The following is a 23926-nucleotide window of genomic DNA, read 5'->3' as shown; positions in this document are numbered from 1 at the left end:
TAAAATGTCACTTGCAGCAAAAAATGCTTTAGTCAGTAAGACTAAAAAATTACATTATATTTACAGAGATCATGTAAACAAAGCAAAACAGATTTACATACTCGGTACATCATCAAGCACAGTGCAGCTAAAAAAACGATTTAGAAAAAGACAGCAAAAATCTAAGTGGAGTCAGAAATCTGTCTAAGTTATATGGGCTGAAGTTTATTACTCCACATAGCTAGACACCTGTCTAGTTTGTTATTTGTTATCTATAATGAATGCTCACTGCTGGCAGTGTTTCTGTAGACACGGACCTGCACTAGTCACACTGGAGGGAAAAATCTTTTTCTAAAAATGTTATCCACATCATTCAGGACCTTTTGTTTACTGACAACACCATGTTATGCATCAGGCACTGGAAAATTTGCCAAGGATTTTTTATGTTGTGTACTGGAAGCTTTGAATAAGGGTTAAAATAGACTGCAGTTTCAGATGGAACAAAGTACAAACAGACAGCACATGACCTGCTCGATAATATCAAAATATAAAGCCCTTCAAAATAAAAGCCCCCCCCCCCCTTGTTAACATTGTCCAGTCTATGACAGAGCCAACACACACAACCATTCACTCTCACATCCACACCTACTGCCAGTCACCAGTTAACAGATCATGCACGTCTTTGCAACCTTCTTGTTGTGAGACAAGAGTACTAATCACTGCAACAATATGTGATCCACTTTTTTTATCAAACAAAAGTGCCAGTTGTATTTTCATTGAAGACCACGTTTCATGTCAATTTGTTGTAATTTGATGCAATAAGTGACCATATTTAAACAAGAAGTGTTCGAATTTATCAGCAAATATCAGCAGAATCTTGTTACGGTAGTAAGTTTAATGCATTCCCCCCCATTTGTTTGTTTCAGCTGAGCCTAATCCCCCAGCTATCACTCCAGATAATATAGTGAATTTGATTAAAATGTTGTAACCAAATAATGAATGATAGATTGAAGCTATATATAAGGGACTTTAGTGCCTATTTTCAGTAACTCTTCCTCTTCTGTAACAGAACCACATTGTGTTACCTCGTAATGTTTGATAATGTCAGCACTGATGAATTTGGAGTGTCAATTAAAGAGGGAACTCTTTAACTGAACTCTTTAAATAAGACTTCATGATTACTGAAGAAAAGGTTGAATGTTTAGTTTCTACTCTAATTAAGCGCTCGCTAATTGAGTTATTGTAGGGACGCAAATAAATGTATTTTCGTTTTCCACCCCTATATTCTGCACTTTGGGAAGCAAAAAATTAAAATTTTACAAAACAAAAGCAAAAAACAAACAAACAAACCTCAGCTCATTTTTTCTGTATGCATAGACCGAGCTCTATAATTTCTCCAATATAGTTTCTCATATGAAAGTGGTCTGCTAGGATAATTAGAAAGGTAAGTAAAGTTAAGGTTAGTAAAATCATCGGGTTTTTTTACTTTAATTTTTAACTCGGTCTTTATTTCCGCTCAAATACTGTGATCAGATTGTTTACCCAGCCGTAGTAAAGTAGTAGCGAGTCCTTCCAGCTGATCCAATCAGGCACCACCATTTAAAGGGGGTGATGGCTGTCACATGGTTAAACCTGCTTCCTGTTTATCTGCTGTTTTACTTCGGTATCTGTTGCACAGCTTGCGACACCACTCGGTATTGCTGAGGCTGTTATCCACTTCTATTTTGCTACCTTACAGCGACAGGACAGTTTACTGTATACATTTAACAGTTTATGGTCGTGGTTTCTAAGGAGACAGGAAGACATGGCACTGAGGAAACGTGAGTAGGCCGGGAAGGATCCTGGAGATTTCCTGACTCCAGGTGACGGGGAGTTTTACTTTATTGGTGCTGAGAGACGAACGAAAGTTTACCCTATGTCAGAAAATAAAACGGCTGTTTATTTATGTTGAATGAATTTACCAGGGCTTTGATTTGGTGGAAAAGACGAACGATAGGCTACGCCTGGGGACCTGAGCTAGCCTGTTAGCTAGTCTTGCTAACCTCTGTAGCCTGCAGCGGCAGCAGCTGTGGTTTGAGTGACCGGCTTTACGGGCTGGCTAACAGGCTGTGTTTGGAGAGTGGAACGGTTCGCTGGTGCCCTGAATTCAAGAAGACTCCCCGGCTCCGGCTCCCTCAAGCGGGCAGTCAGGAAAAAGCTGGCTGGGAAGGGATGGCCTGGTCGGTCTCCCCGTCCCAGAGGACAAGGCTCAGCGGTGTTTGAAGGAGGTCGAGTGCGGCTCGAAGCCACCGCAGCGGGTCGAGGCACTATGACGGACATCCACCTCCCCACGGCCGGCAGCTTCCCGGCTCCCGGGCTGTTGGTCAGAAAGAGTGAAGAAATAACGGATTTGATAGACCTGTTTTCCAAGACGCAGTACAGGGCAAAGGAAGTCACTCCGCAGGTACTTCTCTTTTCTCTCTACTTTAGCTTCATGATAAGTTACTACTTTTGCTAAGGATGCGCCAAATGGTGTTTGTATTAAATCAATCAATTTAAATGATGAGTTGCACTGAAGACATGCTCAACTCTGCAAAAGAATATCCAAACAGTAGTACGTAACTTGCATGCATGCTTTTTTTTAAGTTGTATTGCTCAAGCTAGACTCTGATGATTGTGTGGACAATGTTTAGACATCTGGCTAGCAGTTTGACTGCTCAGTGTCTAATAATGCAATCTATGGGTATGCATTTGGACTGTGTGGCTAGAATCTGCCATACCAAAACAATGGGATCTTATTGTCTCTCCACATGAGCCTTTTGGACTATAGTATTATCTAAAGGAACCATTAAGGACTATTAATATGTTTATCTCCTTCAGGTGGAGGCCATAGAGACACGCTGTCTGCAGCTGTTTGCCAGAGATTACAAGTACAGCATCATCCAGAACACCAACGGAGAAGTGTGTGGACACTACCCCCGACAGATAGTTTTCCTGGAGTATGAATGCCTAGATGTGGAGAAAGACAGGTATATCTCCACTGCTCAGTCATCCCATCCTTTTTCCCCTGATACAAAGTTCAGCCTAGTTACAAATTACCCACTTGTTTGTTTGTGTGCCTCTTCTTCCATGCACACCTTATTATGGTGTGGGGACCAAAGATCATCCTCCGTCTGCAGCCCCTCTGAACACATAAAGGAGGCAGAGGGGTAAAGTGACTGTTGTGTCACATGGAGTCAGTCACATTATAGCAGTGATTCAAAAAGGCCCTCTTTCTCATTGCTGATTCATGTAGTGCAACAAATTTCCAGTAGAGTGCTAGAAATAGATAGCAGCAAAATCCTTCATATGCACAGCAAGATCTTTATATCTTGTCAATTAGTTTTACACAATTGAAACTCATACATTGAAAAAGAAATTTTCTTTCAGTTAAAGTGATTCCAAAGTTCATGTCAGCTGAAAAATTGTGGAACACAAAAACCTGATTGCAGTTAATGCATGCAACCACATGTATAACTGCACCCAGGGGAGTATAGAAGCAACTTATCAGTTGACAATTAGAAATGTTAAGTCATTTAGTAATCTAAAGTAGCAAACATGTATGAGGCCAAAATGCTGGCAGACTTTACATCAGAAACTTTTCTGATTCTTTCTAGGTTAGACTCTTAATCTTTGCACAGTTACCTGTAATGATGAAGCAAAAATAGCTTTTTGGAGTGTTTTGTTTAAGACTTAAATATTCCTTTTGAATGTATTCATGTGCAGCCATGTTTCCAGTTTTTAAGTGTCAGTTAAAAACAAAATGCACTTTCTCACAAATGTTTAAGCTGCACGTTAAATTGAAAAGGGCAATGGACTGTGCATATTAACTACTGAGTACGATGCAAGAAACATGGTTACAAAATGTATTTATGTAAATGGATTTTAGTGGAGACAAAAGTGAGAATCAGGAAAACTGGGAAATTGTGTTTATCACTAAAATGAATGTTTAAGATTATCCAGAGTTGCACAGGGTTTCAAGCATGTCGCAAAAATGTTGCAATGATCTAAAGTTGGATACAAAGTTAATACCAATATTGCAGCTTGCATCTGTAATAAATGTTTGCATTATGGGGTAAAAGTATGCTGAGTCATCTGTTAAGTATCAGGTATTGACTCTAATCGTTGACTGACCTCTGGCCGCTTTATCACGTTTGATCCCTTTACTTTAGGTAATCCTTAGGTGTTTCTGTGACTGCACTTACATAAGGTTAAGTGTGGGCAAAATATTGGTGGCTTTTTAAAAACAAACTAAATTTGTAGCGGAAGTGTTTAAAGAAGCTCCTTCAGCAGTGCAGTGTTGCTTTCCTGCCACTACTAGCGATTTTTATTAGTTTAAACTTTCAAAATGGACCAGTCCAGTGATTTAGTCAGGTGGCAGGATGTATAGTTAAAACAGTCAAACCAGAGCAATGTATGAAAATGCTGAGGGCTTTCATGTGTCAGTGTGCTAGAGTTTTTCTAAGAAAAGAGTTTTTTAAAAAAGCTGTAACTGTCAATTTCATTTCTGCTGTAGTGGTTGCAGTTATTTTAGTTTTTGAAGCTGGGGGAAGATCGGCAATATGAGCGTAAAAGCTTTTAAGATTTCTTTATTGTAAATTTGCATAAATGAGGCTGGTTTCATTTGGAGCAGAAATTTGTTAACTGCTGGATTGTGTTGTGTAGTTGATGTGCAGAGCATGTGGTGGTTTGTGTGTACAGGTTTGAGAGCACGGTGCAGATCTCTAAGCTGCAGGACCTAGTGAACCGGAGTAAGATGGCTCGCTGTAGAGGGAGGTTCGTCTGTCCAGTCATCCTCTACAATGGCAAGGTATCTATATTGGTCTTGGTTACATACAACTGTTCTTTTTCCTCCATGTGACAAAATTCTGATGTCAAAGGTGTGACCTCCTCATGCTGTGGTTGCTCCTTAACACTGACTCTTGTGAAGCAGGGGGGAAAAAAAGGTACTCAAAACAAACCCAACCTGAATAGTTTGAGGTTAAACATGCGGGTAAAATGTGTACAGTGCTAACAAAGAAAAAAAATTAAGCTGAGTTGGAAGCAGAAGCTCGTTTGAATTATGTATCCTTCTCGTGTTGTTGTGAGGAACCAAAGGGAACGCGGGAACGAGTAGAAGATGAATAAGGGCCAGAGCATCTCGGACCCAATTCAGCCTGCATGCATCAAACTTAAGTTTATTAGATCTGTGTGGGTGCAGTGAACCTGTAACACTCTAAAGATTACGTAGTGCCAGCACCAGCTAATGTTACATCTGTGTTAAGGCACGAGGCGCTGAGGTACAATGATTCTAGGGTACTAATGCTAACTGTCCGTGCTATTTTGCGAGGCCGTAATTTTGGTCTGACTGACTTTGTGGAGCATTTTCCTCCTTTAAGAAGTAAAGTAGCTGAAAGTTCAAAATTTTCAGTTTTCTGAATGTTTAAATTTGACAATGACTGAAATATAAAATGTTGTATTCTTTGCTTGCCATATTTTAGCATATATGCCGATCATCCACACTGGCAGGCTGGGGGGAGCTGTATGGACGCACAGGCTACAACTACATTTTCTCAGGTAAAGGCACACACACCTGCAAATGGCTTAAAGTTAGTATAAACGTGAAGTTGTGGCTGACTTATTTTCATGATAAGTTTCAGTTTAGATTCTGACCTGTGAGTAGCTGCAGCCCTTTTCTTTCTGAGCCTTTGTTTTGACTGAAAGGTTGCCTCCACTGAAAATCACCAGCTCATCAGGGAGGACTACAGTTGTTTCTGTTTTAGTTCCCTTTTAACATCAGTTGAGGGGAACGTGTGGGGGGTGGAACTGCACCGAATATTAAGATCACTTAGCATTTCTCAGGCTGCAAAGTTCACTGCTGTGGTACAGTAGCTGTACTTCCTGGCATTCTGACAAATGGTGCCATTTCTGCATTGCTGCACACACTGAGACTCTATGAACTAAGTGCAAAGATTACTTCTGCATTACAGAAGCTTTCAGAAAATTCTCCAGAGACTTGGGATTGACTTTTAGGAAGACACTTGCTGTTAATGGAGTGAAAACTTCTAGGCTCACACATGCAAATTTCTTTGTATTTGACTACACAACTCTTAAGAGTGCATTCACTGTTTACACCCCATTTTAGGACTAGTGGGTGGAGCAGGGTCCTAGTTTCAAGTCTGCATACTGGTTGGGCCTTTCTCTGTGGAAGTGTCTCCCTTTGATGTGGGTTCTGCTTGAGTACTCCAAAGATATGCGTTAGGTTCAGTGATGATACTACGAGGTGAATGTGAGCTTGAGTGGTTGTCTCTGTTAGCCCTGCTATACTCACAACCTGTCTAGGGTGTACCTCACCTCTCACACATGAGGTGGGGTAGGTTCCAGCCCTCCCATAACTCTTAAATGGATGAGTGGAATAAGATGGCTGAATGATTTCCCACTTCCATTAAGGTGTTAACTTTCCCCTTTTATTGGAACAATGTTTTATCTGATGCTGCACTTATGCAAAGTCTGCAACAATTAATATTTCCAAGCCTGTATGTGGAGAGATTGACCCGACTAATGTTTTCCTGCTATTTTTATAATTTATCTTTGTTTAGGGGGCAGTGATGACACATGGACGGAGTCGGAGGAGTTTCCAGAGGATGACAGGGTAGTCAGGTAATGGTTACCTTACCTGCTGTACACACAGGACATTTTTTAAATGTATTTATTTTGTAATTTAAGAATTGTGTTAATCTCATGGAGTCAAAGTCTCATCTGTGATAAACAAATCAATCCATTCTTAACACTGTCTAATAGGACTTTTGTTTTTAAGAGAAAAGTCAGAATTTGGCTCTGAGGGTAGGTTTGATGTTGTCACTGACCTGATCATACAGGGTTTTAAAAAAAACTACAAACAAAAACCCACAGAATTTACAGCCTGGATATTTGGTTTTGAAAGTTAAATCTTATATATTTTTTTTCTTAATCCAATCATTGGTTGACAACTTGAAAAATAATTTAATGCTGTAACACACGTACATTTAGAAACTACACCCAGCAAATGCCCAACATTTATATGCTATGTGCATGTTTTCACAATCTCTATAAATTGGGTTTCTTTAAAGTGCAATAGAAATGACAAGAATTTTAACAAGTGTTAAACGTCAGTCGTACTTTATTTTAATCATTTTTTGTTTTTGCTCATTAGATGAGGAGCCAAAATATCTCAAATATTGAGGTCTAACCATCTGCCTGGTCACTGGTTATGCTCATGTCTAGAAACTAATAAATGTACAGCAAGTACACACATCTGTGATGTGCCCCCCCCCGTCCCTGCTATATTTTGGAAAGTGACTTGTTTTCCTTCTCCAGTGTTTTAGATCATTTAATAACAGTTACTATGTGTCAGATAAATTGTCTATGCTATCATTTTTTTTGAACATGATAGCATGTTCACATTATCTCTTCACTTTTCTCCTCGTCAGGAACGGTGACTCCCATCTCTTCGATAAGGTTCGAGGTTATGACATTAAGCTGCTGCGTTACCTGTCAGTTCGCTACATCTGCGACTTAATGGTGGAGAACAAGAAGGTTAAGTTTGGCCTCAAGTAAGGAACAGACTGTACTGGTTCATTCACACTCTGTGCCATTTAGGTCACAGTTTCCTAGAAGAAGAGGGGTTAGAGGGAGGCTTCTGATGTGGCTACTCAGTTTAGCGTGTGTGTGTCCCCAATTTACTATAAACAGCTATGTCTAGAGCACCGCAATCACTGCTGCATCATTCAGTGTATTATAAGAGATATAGATATATAGCTACATTAATAAGCTTTTTAATTAATTTTAAACAATATTGTCAGCTTCAGAAAGGGCAGAAGCTGCACTGCTAGTTTATCACATTACAACAGCTTTTAATAAAAGGGTTTATTTCATGTTTCTGGGTGACTGCTTATAATGAATCTCATTTGGTTTCCTTGTGTCCCTGCAGTGTGACGTCATCAGAGAAGGTAGACAAGGCCCAACGCTATGCAGACTTCACTTTGCTTTCTGTGCCTTACCCAGGTAAGGACCCTTTCACCAGAGCTAGGTGTGCTTTATCAGCCAGTAATGGAATATGAGTGGAATTACAGAGGCGGTCCACGAACAGCTGTGACTTGTAGAACAAAGCCCTCGATTGATAATATAGTAATAAATTAAACTACCATTTTGGTGTTTGTGCTTAAAACTTTATTACTACTACTCTTTCATAACATGTACCTGTGCTGTCTACCCAAATTAAAGCTCTGGGATGTTGCACTTTAAGCTAGTAAAATTTGTCAAATCTTAAGCATTTAATTATTCATTTTTTTCTGCTTTGTATAAAGTGCATATTTGACATAAAACCTTCTGCCAGGCAGAAAATATTTGGGAACTGGACATTTTATTTATATTTTTGTATACTCTCATTATAGCTTGACTTTGGGTTAATTTACAGAGGAGTTTGTTGGGGGGGCACATATGATTGTTGGGTTTCCTCTGTATTGTTGTAGGGTCTACTTTACAATATAAAGCACCTTGCACAACTGTTGTTGTGATTTGGCGCCGTACAAATGACATTTTACCGTTGTTTTTCAGGTTGTGAGTTTTTCAAGGACTACAAAGACAGAGATTACACAGCAGAGGGTCTGGTGTTTAACTGGAATCAGGTAGAGAATCTGCTCAGACAGATCAGGCACTGGTCAGAAGTCAGCTCTGTGTTGAGCATTCTTCTTTGTATCTTCTGACAGGACTTTGTGGACGCTCCTTTGACAATCCCCAGGTGCTTTACTCACAACTTGAACATTGACTGGACTCAGTACCAGGTTAATTCTCTTGTCTTCCTGCTTTTACTGAGTTCTTTATCTGCCATCACTGTCATGTGCTGATATTACTGGTGTTATAGCTCCATCTGTTGTCCAACTTGCACAGATCTTGGCTCGTTATTCATAACTTGACTGCTTGTACACTAGCGTCACTAAGTTTTTATTTTATTTTTTCCCCGTGATGCTTTTGCTGTAATAGGTTGACAAACAAAACATGGACAAACTGGCGCATAGTAATATTATAGTGTCTTATAGTAATGTTTCTCTGTGGGTTGCTGGTGTACTCGTGCTGATAAAAACTGTACAGTCAAATGGTGTCTGACCTCACAGAATGTGGTTTTAGAGTCCACGAATGTAAAGCTAAATGCCAAAATGTGCAGAAAATGATTTTCTTTCTGGGTTTTAATCTATCGATTTGGTTAAATGTGGTTGGAGGAACAGGCCAAGTTTTGACGCACAGTGTGAAGGACCTTTCCAGTTTAAGATGTAATCCAGTAAGATCCTGAGTGCAAAGTAAGGTTTTTATCAAACAATTAATGTTTGTTTCTCTGTGAAAACTGTCCAGTCATGGGACCTGGTGCAGCAGACCCAGAACTACCTGAAGCTACTTCTCCACATCATCAATAGTGATGGTAGGTGTGTTTTCTTGTTGTGGATTGGAGGCAGCTCAATCATAATCTAAAGCAACAGTCAAAGTCATTGTAGAAGGAAAGCCTGCCATTATCTAGCTACCTTGGTAACTCCCCTGGCAGTTATTTTATGTTCTGTCAGAATGAGTGGTAATCTGGGATGTAATATAGAATCAACTGTTGAATAAGAAACCAGGTTTAGCATAAGGTTTTGTAGCTAATTCACTTCCTGTTCTGGATAATTCTCTGGTTAATGGTTAACCACCACCAAACAGCTGAAGACTTTGAGTAGACTGTCACTGTTTCAATGTCCAACTTCTAACAGAATAATCTGAGTAGATATTTAAGGAACTACAATGTCAAAATGCTCAGGTCAGTTTGTGTCAAAACATTGGTTTTAATTCAAGTTTAAGATGTCTTAAAGCGTTCATCATGATAACCACAGTAGCAGAACTGTTCCTTAACCCGTGTGAATTTTCCAAACAAATGTCACAAAAAGCATATTGATTTTTTTTAATTTATTTATTTATTTATTTTTTTCTCCCCCGTGCACCAGGCATAACGGAATTGGCTTGTTTGTCCCCAGTATACCTTTTTTGCCACTCATGCTAGGGCCTTCACCTGGGTCAGAATTTTCTCCAGGACCCAAATCAGACTGAATACTTTTTCTTTTCAAATATTTATCTGTTGCTATATTGTCTCACTCACAGCATGGCCATTATGTAATTTCGTCTTCTGTTTTACTGGCAGTTGGCAACCCATTTAATTGGAGCAGGTAGTTGTACTGCCCTCTAGTGGAAGAGAATGTAACCAGATAATCTTCCACGGCACATCTGATCATTTCTCACGGCACAGTGGTTGGGAAACACTGCCTTAACCTAATTAATGGTCTGTGTAGCCATCTCAAATAGCCAAAAAGTCCTTAAATAAACATTAGTTGGCAGTGCTTTATTTATTGTCTGTGAAGGTTCTCAGTCATCCAGGACATCGTAGTCTGAGGAAACTTGGAAAGAAAAGCGTCTGGACTTCTTTAAGTTGCTTGAAGAGGTTTCACCTTCATCCGAGAAGCTTCTTCAGTTCTAGTTAGAACCATCTTAAAGAAGTCCAGACACTTTTCTTTCCAAGGTCCTTAGTTAAATATTGGTACTATTTTTAATTCCATTTATTTGGTATGATTTAGAATACAGTTACATATGGTAAATGGCCTGTATTTGTATAACGCTTTTACTAGTCCCTACTAGGATTATTATGCCAATTACTGTCTATTGTTTTGTCCTTTGTCAGAATGCAGAGCAATAAACAAGTTTCTCTGCATTTCCCTGTACATCTATAAATTTCAAGCTGTGGTTCAGCATCCTTCATGAAGGCAGTTCATCACAGAGCTGTTATACTGGCACTCAGTCTGTGCCATTGCAAAACAGAATATGCATGTTGCTCAGTCTCGGTGCTGTCGTCTTCACTTGAATCATTCAGTATTGTTTCCAGTTCAGTACACCAGTTGAGTTCATCTATCGAGTTCATGTTACACAACACTTCTGTACTCTGTGGTGCATTATGTACTCTACCTATTCATAATACTCTTGCTTTCCAGAAGGTGCTTACAGCATTGACCTCTCAGGTGTTGTCATTTCAGATGATAGCGGCCTCCTGGTGCACTGCATATCAGGATGGGACAGAACGCCTCTGTTTGTGTCTCTCCTCAGGCTCTCTCTCTGGGCAGTAAGTCTTTTCTATTCTTGAGTGGTTTTTAAATCTTTTTATTTCCTTCTGTTTCTCCACATGACACCAAACACCTCAATGGGTCCTTCAGACCTTCATTAGACTCTTGTAATCCCCAGCTTAATCAGTCTGCCACAAATCCACCACTGCTCCTTGTGTCAGTTTTTCTGTGCTGTAATTGACCTCGCTGTATTCACCACAATTTGTTTTATTTTATTTTTAAATTCCAACTTATGCAAAAAAGTCTTCTGAAGATGTGACCCACATGGCAATCTTCTGAAAAAACTGAAACTGTTGATCTGTGGACAACTAGTCAGCTCTGTCATGGTGTGCTGATACTGTGTAGGGCACAGGCAAAATTAAGGCCATGGTGACTTTCTGAATCTTGTTCAGAGAGCAGTTCTGCTTCCTTCTCTAGACTCATGACTTTGACATGTTTTACGTTGGCCAATGTGACACAGCACCTCTGTAAAGGGCAGAAATGCCAACTTTATTTTTTTTATTTTTTAAACTATCTGTTCTGTTTCGGAGATGTGGACAAAATTGGTGAAGCCAGTGTAACCAGTACCTGCAGGAACTGCAAAGTTGATTCAAGCACTTTTAGGCTTAGCTCACCAAAGCTACAGTTGGTGGTCCACAAGGCTGTAGTTGAAATGAATCCATGGCATGAGGAACATTGTGGAAAAGCAGCAGATTATTACCTTTTTATATAGTTACAAATGGTCAATATAATTTTAATATATATATATTTTTTTTAAACCGTGGATAGTTTCACTTAACTCATTCACTGCCAGCCATTTTCAAATCAGGTAACTCCCCACTGCCAGGGTTTTTGAGCATTTTTACTCATTTTTGAAGAGCCACAGAAAACTGTGTTATGATCATATAAACGCTGAACCTACCAAAATGAAGAACAGACTCTCTTCTTTCATCCAAAAAAAAAAGCTTGTTTCTACCATTTTCCATTCTTTAGTAATCAGCTGTAGAAGAGAGGTGGGTTCCACCAAAAATGCCTGTTTTGACCAAAAAAAGGGAGAAAACGAGCTTTTTGTGAGAAATAAATTTCAAGCAGAAAAGTGCCTTTGACACTAATATTTCTTGCTTTGTGACACCTCTAACATATAAAATAGTTTTTCACTTCTATAAAACAGAAATAACACTGAGAAAGGTTGTTTTATCAAAACATATTTACAAATATATGAAAAAATAAAATGTATTCTAGCCCCTCCCATTGAAAAACGTAATTGACGTCTATAGACGTCAATGGCAGTGAATGAGTTAAGTGCATGCATTTAAACCAGACTGCTGTCATGCTCCTATGTGCTTTTCCTGAGAGGTCTATTCAGAAGTAACGTGAGCACTTTACTTCTACTAGACATGTACACAGTACCTGCTGAAGCCTAAACCTACTAGACTGCTGTTCGACTCAGTTATTCCCATCTTTCACAGGATGGTGCAGTGCATGCCAGCCTGGAGCCCACAGAGATTCTGTATCTGACTATCGCTTACGACTGGTTCCTCTTTGGGTAAGAATGTTACATCTGTTATTTCAGGACTTCACAGCAACTTGTTAAGATAAGTTGATTTGGCCAGCAGAAATATGTCGGAGGTGATTTGGACACTTCGTAGTGCCACCTGACTTGAGAGACCCTTGGTTGTCTACAGTACATATTTGAGTTGTGACTGATTAATGGGAAGGTAAACTTGCGACGTGCAGCATTTAAGATAATTTTAAGCCTTTTTTGATCCCCTCACCGAACAGCTTAAACTCAGTCACTCATTTTCAGATCTTTAAGCTAAAATGTTTAGCTTTCAGGTTCAGTTTGTTTAAAAGTATTCAACTAAATCTGGTGCTATGAGTTTATCCCAAACACACTTGGATCAGTTGAATATATGGTGCATTGTAGTTTAATTATCAAAGTCCTTTAAAGCTGCCGTCAGGTGCAGATGTTGATGTGCTTCATCAACGTCTCCGATCCATTTCAGCTCTGCTGGTATTCTGTATTTATCCTCTTTAATTATGACAAAGAACTGGTCAGTTTAGAACTATTATATAATTTTATATTATAGTATTATTATGCTGAGGAGGTTTGGCAATGGAAGCTTTTCAGTCATTCCTTTTTTTCCCCCATTCAGTCACATGCTGCCAGATCGACTCTCCAAAGGGGAAGAGGTACTTGTATTTAAAATGAAGTTGTAGCTCATTCTAAAGCAAGTAAAAATGACACTTGACATAATCATTTAGCTTAATGTGGAATAACACCTAAATGCGTTGAGTGAATTTTGGTTTGTGAAAGGCTACATGCAGTTTGTGTACCCCTTGCTATTACCAGTTTCTATTTTTGTCTTAATGGTTTCTGTTTGTTTCATCAGACATTCTTCTTTCCTCCTCAGATTTTCTTTTTTTGCTTCAATTTTTTGAAGCACATTGTTTCAGAGAAATTCTCTACAGTTAAAAAGCAGAGGTGTGTTTACCACATTACCTAGTCAAATTCCAGCTGTGTGGATTCACTATCAGGTGTTCACTAGTCTTTTAATGTCTGACCTTTAAGTTTTAGAAGAAAGAACTCTCACTTCAAAGACGGTGATTTCACTGTGGAAGAGCTCTGCCAGTTGAGTGAGTCACTTTTGCATGCTTTCATCTGTAGAAGTTTTGACTGATATTTCATGGATCTAGCTAATTAATTACAGATATTTTGGGAGCCTATATTATTATAATACCCAAATGCACCACTAAATGACACAGGAAATCATTCCTGCCTGTACAACTCCTCCATCTAATGCACAGTACACACTGCAATAGTTACTGTAGAGAACGTGCAAAAGGGTGTAAATGACAAAGTTTTACAGTTTAGAGTAAAATGTCAATCATATATATTTTACCTCTGTAGTATTCTGGATATTTAATAATTGAGCTATTTGTGTATATTAGAGCCATTTATGTTTTTTTTAAACTTTGTAATATATTGTGTTATTTAATTAGTTCAGTCTGTTACTTTTGTCTTGGAGCAACTGTAACCACATAATTTCCTTGGGGATTATTAAGGTATTCTGATATGTAGTATCAAAAGTTCAGACATATTTAATCTAGTGAAATGTAAAGTGTTTAGCTTTGTTCTGGAATAGTAAGGAGAGTGATTGTGGAGGCCAGATCGCTTTAAGCAGAAATCCAATTGAAATGGTTTGGGATGAATTGGGCAAAGAGGACATTTTAATCATATGGTTTACTGGTAAAGCAACAGGCCTTTCAGCCCAATTCTATTTTTCTTCTGCATAATCCATCATATAAAATTGAATCAAATGGAAAGTCTCTTTTTAAAACTTAGTACTTAGAAATTAGTTTTAATCATTTAACTTTATGCCCATTAAATCATCTCCTGGACAGACAAGTGCAATCCAGTTCAAGTACCAATATTAAACAAAAAACGATTAAATTATGCAATCTTTGCAACATCTGTTGCACATAAACAACATTAAGGTGCAAACAATTCACCTAAAAAAACAAAAACATTAAAACCCCTCAATATTCAGGAAAATCAGGAAGTGCTTTAAACTGCAGAAAATGTGTTTGACAAACTCGACACAATGTAACTTAAAACATCCTGCAAAACTGTGCTGGCTCTCACTTTAGTGGGAGAAATTTGCATGGACATTTGCAGCTAGCATTTTAAATTTTGGGTGAAATGGGGTCAATGTAATTCTTAAGCATGGATGCAAATGTTCGTTAGTCGTGAGCGAATTTTGTCCATTCATCTTTAAATGCCCAATTTTCATCATCCACTTTACATATTTATGACAAAGCCATCTTCTTTTACTCATCTGTGCAGCACCAAGTCATAATTATACTGTCAACATTCCTGAGCTCCCAAGCTAGGAATTTAGCAACCCGCACTGAAGGGCCTGCATGGGTTTCCTTTGTGTTTGTGTTGGTGGTGCAATATCACCACCAGCTGGCTTGGAGTGTGGACCTGAATGTCACTGCCCCACATAGTTGCCCCACGCGCCTGTTCAAAAGTCAGCCACGGTAGCCGGCAGGAATAAAACATGGCAAATGAGAAAATGCTTTGCGGTCTGGGGGAAAAACCCTCTTGGGGTTCAGATTTGGGCTGGAGTCAGGATGTTGGGGACCCCTGATCTATACGTTACAGCACGTCTCACTATGGTCTTTAAATGACTTTGTGCTTTGTCACATGGCTGCTGAAAACAACCATCAGAAGTTGGGTGCGCTGTTCAGCAACTATACATAGGCAGGCTTTGGCTTGTATATCTATATAGACATCATAAATGTGGCATCAAATGCCAATCATTTGGCACTAATGGTGTTATTCAAGAATTCTCAAACTCTTGAAAGAAAGGTATTGAGCATTAAGCAGTCTCTGGTGCTATGCTAAAGACTGCAGTGGGAGCTCATCCTACTTGCCTCTGGTCTGATGCAAGGAGACTTTAAGTGCCTAAAGCAAAACAATGAGACCGTGATTTTAAAATGGTACTTTAATCTTTTATAAAAGTGCAAGCCTAAAATCCAAAACTTGCTCGAAGAAACTCTTAACCTCTTAATGTGGTAGTCACATCAGGGTGCTTTTTCATGTCAGACTCGGTCAGTTTCATAGGTGCAAATGGTGCTTTGTTCAGGCCTTTGCTGTAGTGTTTGAGGACGACACTGTCTGAGCAGCAGACGTGTGACTGCAGAATCTTGGGGGAATTGCTCCAGCCTTCCCCTGTAAATGTCTTTGTTTTATACATCTAAATACTATATTTAGCTGGGGTGGGGCGGACAATACGGGAGCTTTGGGAACATTGAAGGAGGGGGGTAAACCTTTATTGGTTGGTGCTACTCAGGCTCTCCTGTGTGACATGTTGGATGAAATGCTGTTTGCTTTCAGAGTCCAGGGACCGTGGCAGTGTGACTAGTTTGAGCAGTGACTTTTCCCTCATCACTGAAGAGATTGCTAGTGGATCAAGCTTGACCAATGACACTGTGGACCTGTCCTCCAGTCAGCCCCAAGCCTCCAACTGGTCAGCACCACACATGCTCACACAATTCAAGGATTAATTTCTCAAAGTGTCTTTAGGTTGATCTTTTCTTCCAGTTATTGCAAGCTTCCTAGAATATTTATACTGTTGTATAATACATACGGTCCAGTAAAAACAATACCGTAGAAAATGCAAATCTACTCTCCTTCAGTGGATAACAAAAGGTCTGCAAAACGCATGTAAAAGCTTTTCATATCCACACAATTACAATTTTTGATTCTGTCTGCTTGAGACCCTCCTCAGCTATGCAGGGCAAGTTGAATGGAGTCACTCAGGAATCTGACTGGTTATGTAGAGGTGCATGAGTATTATGTAAATGCTCACCTCCCAGTCATTGTTTCATAGGGTGTTTTGCATTAGTCTCCAGGTACTTACTCTATTAAACATTTTGCAGTCATCGTATGCAAGCTAGAGTCATTTGGATGGTTGTGTTGTGACCCTATGCTGGACTAGTCTGGTTTTTTTTTTTTTTTTTTTTTTTTTTTCCCCCACCAAGGCCTTAAAGTGTCTGAAGTTGATGTGTCATCTCAAACAAGTTCTTTGCATTTTAAGGAAATGCTCACAGCTCCAACACTCTGCTAGTTTAGAACTAACACGCACGTGTTCCAAGCCAAAGATGCCTTGTCTAAGGAATACCACATACAACATCTAACTTATGCAGTGGTGGTGTCGTTGGCCTCGGATAACAAGCTGTTGCTAATGGTGATTTACTCTCTGCCCTCAGGAGAAAAGGCAACACTTCCTCTTCTCCAATGGTGGTTTGGAATAAACAGAACCCTTTGGACGACCGCCTCTCCCACACAGCAAATGACGCCCGGTCTTCTAGCTCCTCATCCAATCAGTCGGAGCATGGCGACACTCGTACTGGCAGCAGCCCATTGGCTGTTCCAGGGAGAAGGTGAGGGAGTCAATGTAGCTTAAGCCGCCAGTTCAAGTTTGCTCGACTGCGTACTTTTACACACTTAACACTTTGGACAATCACCAGATGCACCTTCTCAGCTCTGCTTTTACTTACGAGCAGTGAAATACAGTTGCTACGACAGTGCAACCACTGCTATACTGTTGTCATCTGAACCTGTTAAAATGTTCAGGGCCTGGTTTGGAGTGTTCCACTTCCTCTATCTAGAAGTCTGATCAGCTTCTTTGTCGGCTTTGAATTCTTCTTTCATTTCTGTTTCTATCACTTCCCTTATTTTGAGTTCAACTGCACCGTTTGACGTATTCGGAAATTTTCCAAATCAGATAGCTTGAAGTTCTCAGTCACTTAAATGCTGTTATTAGGCAAGTGTATGTGGAGGATTTTGTTGCATAGTACCTGCTCATTTCCTTTATTACAAAACTGCAACTGCAGAGAGAAACTTTCTTTCTTCAGTAAAAGAAGTCTAAACTTGCTGCTTTTTAAACACTCTCAGAAACCCTGTGACAGGTACAAGTACAGGAAAAGGCACAAACCCTCTGAACACTTCCCATCCTAAGGAAGACAAGATGGTCTACATAACATGCTCTTTGCAGTTGTAGGCCAAAAAAGGTTTAGTGCATAACAGACCTGCTTTGTGAATGGATTTTGACAAATTGGATTCCACTCTGTCATCAACACACATGACTTTTTAAGCTTTAAGTGATTGTATTGTATAACTGATTTTTGCAAAGCTCCGACAGTATGCAGCTGCATCCAAAAGCAACAAATGCTGTGTGCTAAACAGTTTCAGCTTATTCAAATTTGCAACCTCTTATTAATTTGTATCACTTTTATCTAGCAAGAGTACTTGAATAAAATGGATACATTTATGAGACTGTGTTCATGGATTGTCCTTAACAAAAAGATTTAAAGTATATGGTAAGAAATGCAGACATTGGTACCAGTGTTGAGACTCGGGCAGTATTTGGCTTCTCCAAAACGGGACAAAGTGGAGAATGGAGTGGTGTCTCCTTAGAAATCAAAACCAGTGTAGTCCCATTTGAAGGCTTTAAGATTTCATATCATTCAGCAGTTACAACACGATATTCTAATGTCATACATCTGGCACAACACTATGGTTTTGAGAAAAAGGTGCTATTGCAAAAAGTCCAATGTAAGGTAGACCATACAATGATACATGCAGAAAGAAACCCAACAATCATGACTCCCTATGAGCAAGCACTTTGGCAAAAAACTCCTTTTTAACAGGAAGAAACCTCCAGCGCAGCCAGGTTTAGGGAGAGGTGGCCATCTGCCACAACCGGTTGGGTTGGGGTGAGGGAAGGAAGACGAGACAAAGACATGCTTTGGAAGAGAGCCAGAGATTAATAACAAGTACGATTCAATGCAGAGGGGTCTATTAACAGCTGACTGTGGACCCAAAGCCTAAAACATCTTGGATGCATTATAGGAACAAATATAATGGTTTTGTTTTTTTTTTTTAACACCACTTGTTATCAGGATACAACTCGTTTGCTGATACAGACTTGAAACTGAGTCGGGGTATCATAAATGGAGATTGCTCCACCACAAATTTCAGTCATGCTACTGATCAAGATGAGCTCTGGGGGCTTTCTTTTACTTTTGTCCCTCTTATCTGTCTCTCAGGTTAGCAGCGGACTGTGCTCGGTCAAGTTCCTCCCTCTCTACAGATTATGGTAGTTGGCAGATAGTTTCCGGTTGTGGCAGCATCCATGACCATACCCATTTCCCTCCACCTTTGGCCTCGGCCTCATCCTCCAACTCATCTACTGCTATCGCTGCCTACGACTCCCCCCTGCCATTCAGCTTTCAGGATGAAGCCAGTGGACGAATGTAAGTACCTCTCCACTGGTAGACAGGTTTCAGTCCCGTAAGAGATTTGTAGATGGCATGGTTTCATAGTCTTAAACAAGAGGTTCACTTCCCAGTGGGACAAGGATGCAGAAAAGCAGACTGTCACCCTTTTCTCAGTTAGTAACAAACAGCTTAGACTTCTTAAATTAAACCACGGCTAGCTTTATGCTCGGGTATCTCCTCCTTCATTCCAACACTGGATCTGTTTGCCATTACAGGGTCCACAGTTTATTGTGAAATTTTCAGTTGTGATACCATTTTTATTTTGTGCCAGTTTAGGATCTCTTTAGCAAATCAGTAACCATAGTTTGTGCTGGGCTGTATGACGGTGTAGTAAGAGTTTGCTGGTTTCAGTTACTTTAGCATTGGTTGTGCAAACCTACATACAAAGTGATCTTTGTCATTAGTCTGTATTTCTTTTCAGTGTATCTGTCCCTACTGTTCTTGACTATAACAGTGTTTCCTGGCTGTTAACACACTCCTGTGCTACCAGCATGGTAAATTGTCTGTGTCACAAATGTTGTGTTTTTGAGGTGACCGTGCTAACCACTGTCACTTAACAAAGTTCCTGGTTTGGACCCCAGGGTGGGGCCTCTTAGGGCCTGTGGGGTGTCCTCCCAGGGCCTGTGGGGTGTCCTCCCAGGGCCTGTGGGGTGTCCTCCCAGGGCCTGTGGGGTGTCCTCCCAGGGCCTGTGGGGTGTCCTCCCAGGGCCTGTGGGGTGTCCTCCCAGGGCCTGTGGGGTGTCGTTTTATCACCGATTCGGACTTGTTCATGGCTGTTAGGTTAATTGTATGAATATATGAGTAAATGTACCACATTTGATCACATGATCAGTGATGGTAGAGAAATGCATAAATGTCAGTCCATATGAAGTTGACATAATTAGAACCATGAGGAGGGTGGACGTCTCATAGAGGTCCCATTACTGGGGAATACCAGCTCTTTTGACCAATAACAGGGTTCAGAGAAGGGCCTAATGACTGTCTAGTGCTGGCAGCTGTAGCAGTGCATAAAGCTGATAAGGTGGGGTAGTGTTTGCCATGGAAGATCAATGTAATAAAAGGGCTCAATGAGTTAGGCACATTAGTGTTATAACTAATGTTTGACCATATTTCAAACTGCAATCACATTATCTTGCCATTTGTGCTGACATAATTGACATGAATAGTGCTACTTCTAATACGGCACTATCATAAAGTTTGTTTGTGCTTTTATCCTGTCAAACAAGCCTTGATTTGTCAGGAAATTGTTTTTTAAAAGTTTTTGGAACCAGGGCACTGAAATGTTCAGTAGAGGTGGCTTACTGCCCAGTAGACAATGAGAATTGGGGAGATGCATTTCCACTGGGTCCTCCCTTTGACTCATCTGCCTTCTCTCTGGTCTCAGCAGGAGATGCATTTTCTCAGACCTTTACCTCCATCTTATCCCCCCTGCTTATTTCCTCTGTCCTCTCCAGGTGTTCCTTCCCCTCTGAGCGTCAGGCCCGTCTGGAGGCAGTACGTGAAGCCTTCTTGGCAGCCTACAGCTCCACTGTCGGCCTCAAATCCTCAGCTCCCAGCCCCTCTGGTGCCATCTCCGGCCTGCTGGAGCAGTTTGCCCGTGGGGTGGGCCTCCGCGGCAGTAACGCCATCGTCTGAGCCTCTTGATGGGACCCTGGACCCTCCTGCTTACATCAGTTGATTCAGCATGTCTGTGCCAAACAATCCCCTCTTCAATTTTAGGGGTGAAGCATTATTTTTTTAATATTTTAATATATTTTTTATTTTTTAACATGCCCTCCATTTTATTTTATTTTTCCCCTGTGGACTTTAAATGTCTGAGGTTTTTGTCACATTCAGGAAGGGAAATGGTTTCAAAAAGGGATGGTGATAGATTTAGAGGTCTCCTGTTATTACAGTGTAAAGAATTCTGCCTTGGCCTGTTTATAGATTTGTAACTCCATGTCCAGTAAACAATATCACTTGATTTCTTTTGCTTATGCTGCTATTCTTCACTGATCCAAACAGTTCTGTAGTTCTACTGGGCAGTGGAAATGAGACAAAGAGCTTGATGGGTCCCCCCCCTCCCCTCAAATTGTCTCCTAAAAACAGAAAAGATTCGATGCTGTTCAGATTTTGAATCTGGCTCAGTACTTTATCCGATCTGTTTTACTGCATAGAGCTTCATATTTGTGGGGGTCTAAAGTTAAAGGGCTTTTGGTGTTGACGTTCCCATATAGGAAACATTTAGAATAGTTGACTCCTGCGCTTTTTGATTTGTTTTTTGTTCCCCCAATGACCCATGAAAGCTTTAGCTGAAAGACCTTGTATAGTCTGACCGTTGTCAACTTGGTTTAAAGAGGACTCTATTATGCTGCTTTCTTATTTTACGAACTACTCAATGCCAGATATTTGGTGCCTTGAAGTGGAACAAAATAATATTGGACAATAAAAACTTGGTAAAAACTGAAATTTTTCTCCAACAATGCAGTTTGGCTTTAGTTGGCACCATTAACTGAACAAGCCAAATGCTGTCTATTTGGTTATTACTCTGTTTGAACCTCTACTTTGACTGGTGGAAACAGGACTGTGGCCAAAAGGCTGGTTAAGACCAGTTATCAGCAACAGTCTTTTGAACGTTTCAAGCTGACAGCTAGACACTGCAGAGGTTATCACTTAAGTCAAAATGCTAAGGTGTATATGGATGCATTGCTTTTAAACTCTTGTCCAGGGAAGCTCGATATCATACTACATGCAAATAAAATTAGTCTGACTGACAGATCAAATTATTTGCTTTGTAATTTTATAGGAAACGCTTAAATTTCAGGAGCTAAGATTTACATTAACCCTTTTTTTTGGGTTGAGTAGTTGCAAGAAAAAAAACTGACCTTAGATTTATGTGATACTTTAAACTTTTATAGAAAAAGACTAAATATAAGGACTGTTCCGTCATGGCTCTCACAGGGTTGATTATTATTATTATTATTATTTTTGAACCTTGCCAATTACAGTATCACCATATTGACTCATATCTGTTAAAGGTTTAGTGACTGTGAAGAAGCACTGAGCATTTTGGTAGCAGATATGAACTAAAGGCCTTTTCGATGTTTCTCGTCCCTCCAGTGAAGGGAGGTCTGCTTCATTCCTGCCAGTACTGAGATTCCTGCCCAGCTATTATCACATTCACCTCCTTTCAGGTCACACGGGGACTTTCCTGCCCACTCAGTTGGGTCAGTTCATACTTAAGTTGTAAACTAGCCTATCGGTGTTGCCAAACTGTTTGACAGTTGCTGTACCTCAGGGCCTTTCTGTTGTGCCTTTTTTTTTTTTTTTCTTTTTTTTTTTTTTTGGTCCCGCCTCTTAATTTAGCACTGGATGAGTCTTCTGTCCAGTTTCAGGTATATTTTCTGTTAAATGTGTGCATTTAATTTTTAAACATTTTTGTTAAAGAGCTTTGTCTTAAGAGTTGACTGCAGTGAAACCTGTGAGGCTTTCATGTGGTTGCGGTTTGTACAATGACATAACGCTGAGTTTTGTGGAGATGTTGGATATCGGGCAGCAGTCTTTCAGTTCTGCCTCTGTAAATGGCAGCTGCTGAAAATGACTGGTATCGTAATTTTTATTTTTTTTATGAATATAATATCCTCTTGGGAATTTTGGGAAATGTACTCAGGATTGAGATGAAGGTTGGCACCAGTGTTTCTGGGATAAGTGCAGCGCTACAACAGAATGTCTAGCCATGATTTGGATCAAGAAAGATTAAACCTTAGTTTAAAAGAAGACTTTAGAGCTTTGTTATATAGAGACGGTCTTGTAGGAGAGTGGAACAGCTTTGAACTTTTTTTTTTTTTTTTTTTAATTCTCTCCCCCCCCCCCCCCCCCCCCCCGTGAAAAAGAAAATTTTGGACAAACTTGAAGCCAGCAGTTTTTCCTTGGTTGAGCTAGGCTATTCTGAGTCGCTGTCCTTGACACATGCACAGCCTTATTTTCGCTCTTGAGCCATCTCCCAAAATCTTGAATTAACAGAATGTTTCTTTTGCTATACCTAAAACCAAAGTCTGTTTTCTTTATGCCTCAGATCATGAGCTGAGGCGTTTTAAGTCACTTGAATACTTACTGTATCCAGATCAATTTTAAATAATCCTGACACAGTAACTACTCTGAATGTGGCGTGTACCAGTTCTTTGCACGGGCTGCCAGGGGTTTAATCTTGTACTTCCAAAGAGACTAATGGAACAATCTGCCCTGTTTTGATGTAATGAAAGTCTGACTGTTATGTCACCATCTCCCTGTCAGGTTTTGAGCTTTCTCCTTAAATTCAGTTCTCACATTTATCTGTGGTTTGGCATAGTCTCTAGCATTCAAAAAACATCAATTTTTTTTTCTTTAAAATTTTTAATAAAAACTAAAACACGCCACCCTCAGTCTCTCAGTTGGGGTAAATCATTGTTTCACAAATGAGGTTTTAACTTGTTGAAATGCTGCATTGCTCTTGTCTAGTGTCCTGTGTAGAGTCTTCTTTGTATATCTGATGCATTTTTAAAGAATGCTTTTTTTTTTTTTTTTTTTCTCCTTTTGGGTTATCAAATACCATTACTTGTTGATGGATGTCGAGCTACAGTTGAAAGTGACTTTAACTCCAGGTGGCAATTTTGAATAAAGGAAAAATAATAATTCTTGGTCAAAGGTTTTTGTTTTTGTGTGGTCTTGTTTTAAATTTTTTTTTTGGGGGGAAAGATGAAGGCCAGAGAAACCTGTTCACTGTCATACAAGTGAGATTCATAAATCTAGTTATATCATTGTAACCCTGAAGGACCCGACACGACTCAGGATGCTCCCTTTCAGATTTTTATTCTATTCACACAGGCTCTGTTTGTGGCTCACTGCTCACTCAGCTGCAGCCGAGCCACCAACCACACCCCGCCACACACGCCCACACCGCCCCCTGGCCTATGGACCACTTTGAAGTTAAA

The 23926-nt window shown here is 40.0% G+C and overlaps 2 protein-coding genes across 4 annotated transcripts in view; one reads left to right on the top strand and one right to left on the bottom strand.

Annotated features, from left to right (window-relative positions):
- The window catches only part of LOC309706775 (transcriptional repressor scratch 1-like), a 409990-nt gene that overhangs the window by 235028 nt on the left and 151036 nt on the right, over positions 1-23926 (bottom strand). The window lies entirely within an intron of this gene.
- mtmr14 (myotubularin related protein 14) lies at positions 1563-23632 on the top strand. 3 transcript variants are annotated; one of them, XM_082534654.1, is made up of 20 exons: positions 1563-1799; positions 1944-2422; positions 2839-2987; positions 4699-4807; positions 5478-5553; positions 6576-6636; positions 7446-7568; positions 7946-8019; positions 8572-8642; positions 8724-8798; positions 9364-9430; positions 11061-11146; positions 12596-12672; positions 13283-13319; positions 13541-13611; positions 13699-13763; positions 16030-16162; positions 16905-17078; positions 18747-18953; positions 20432-23632. In XM_082534654.1, exons 2-20 carry the CDS (start codon positions 2288-2290, stop codon positions 20610-20612), a joined length of 1971 nt encoding a protein of 656 aa, XP_082390780.1. In that variant the 5' UTR covers positions 1563-1799; positions 1944-2287; the 3' UTR covers positions 20613-23632. The 3 variants fall into 3 exon arrangements, with proteins under 3 accessions (XP_082390780.1, XP_082390782.1, XP_082390781.1); XM_082534656.1 differs by lacking the exon at positions 18747-18953; XM_082534655.1 differs by having other exon boundaries at positions 1563-2422.

Source organism: Aulonocara stuartgranti (assembly GCF_965226115.1).
Source record: "Aulonocara stuartgranti genome assembly, chromosome: 5".
Taxonomy (NCBI): Eukaryota; Metazoa; Chordata; class Actinopteri; order Cichliformes; family Cichlidae; genus Aulonocara; species Aulonocara stuartgranti.
The sequence above is the reverse complement of the archived record's forward strand: the minus strand, read 5'-3'. Positions and strand labels throughout refer to the sequence as shown.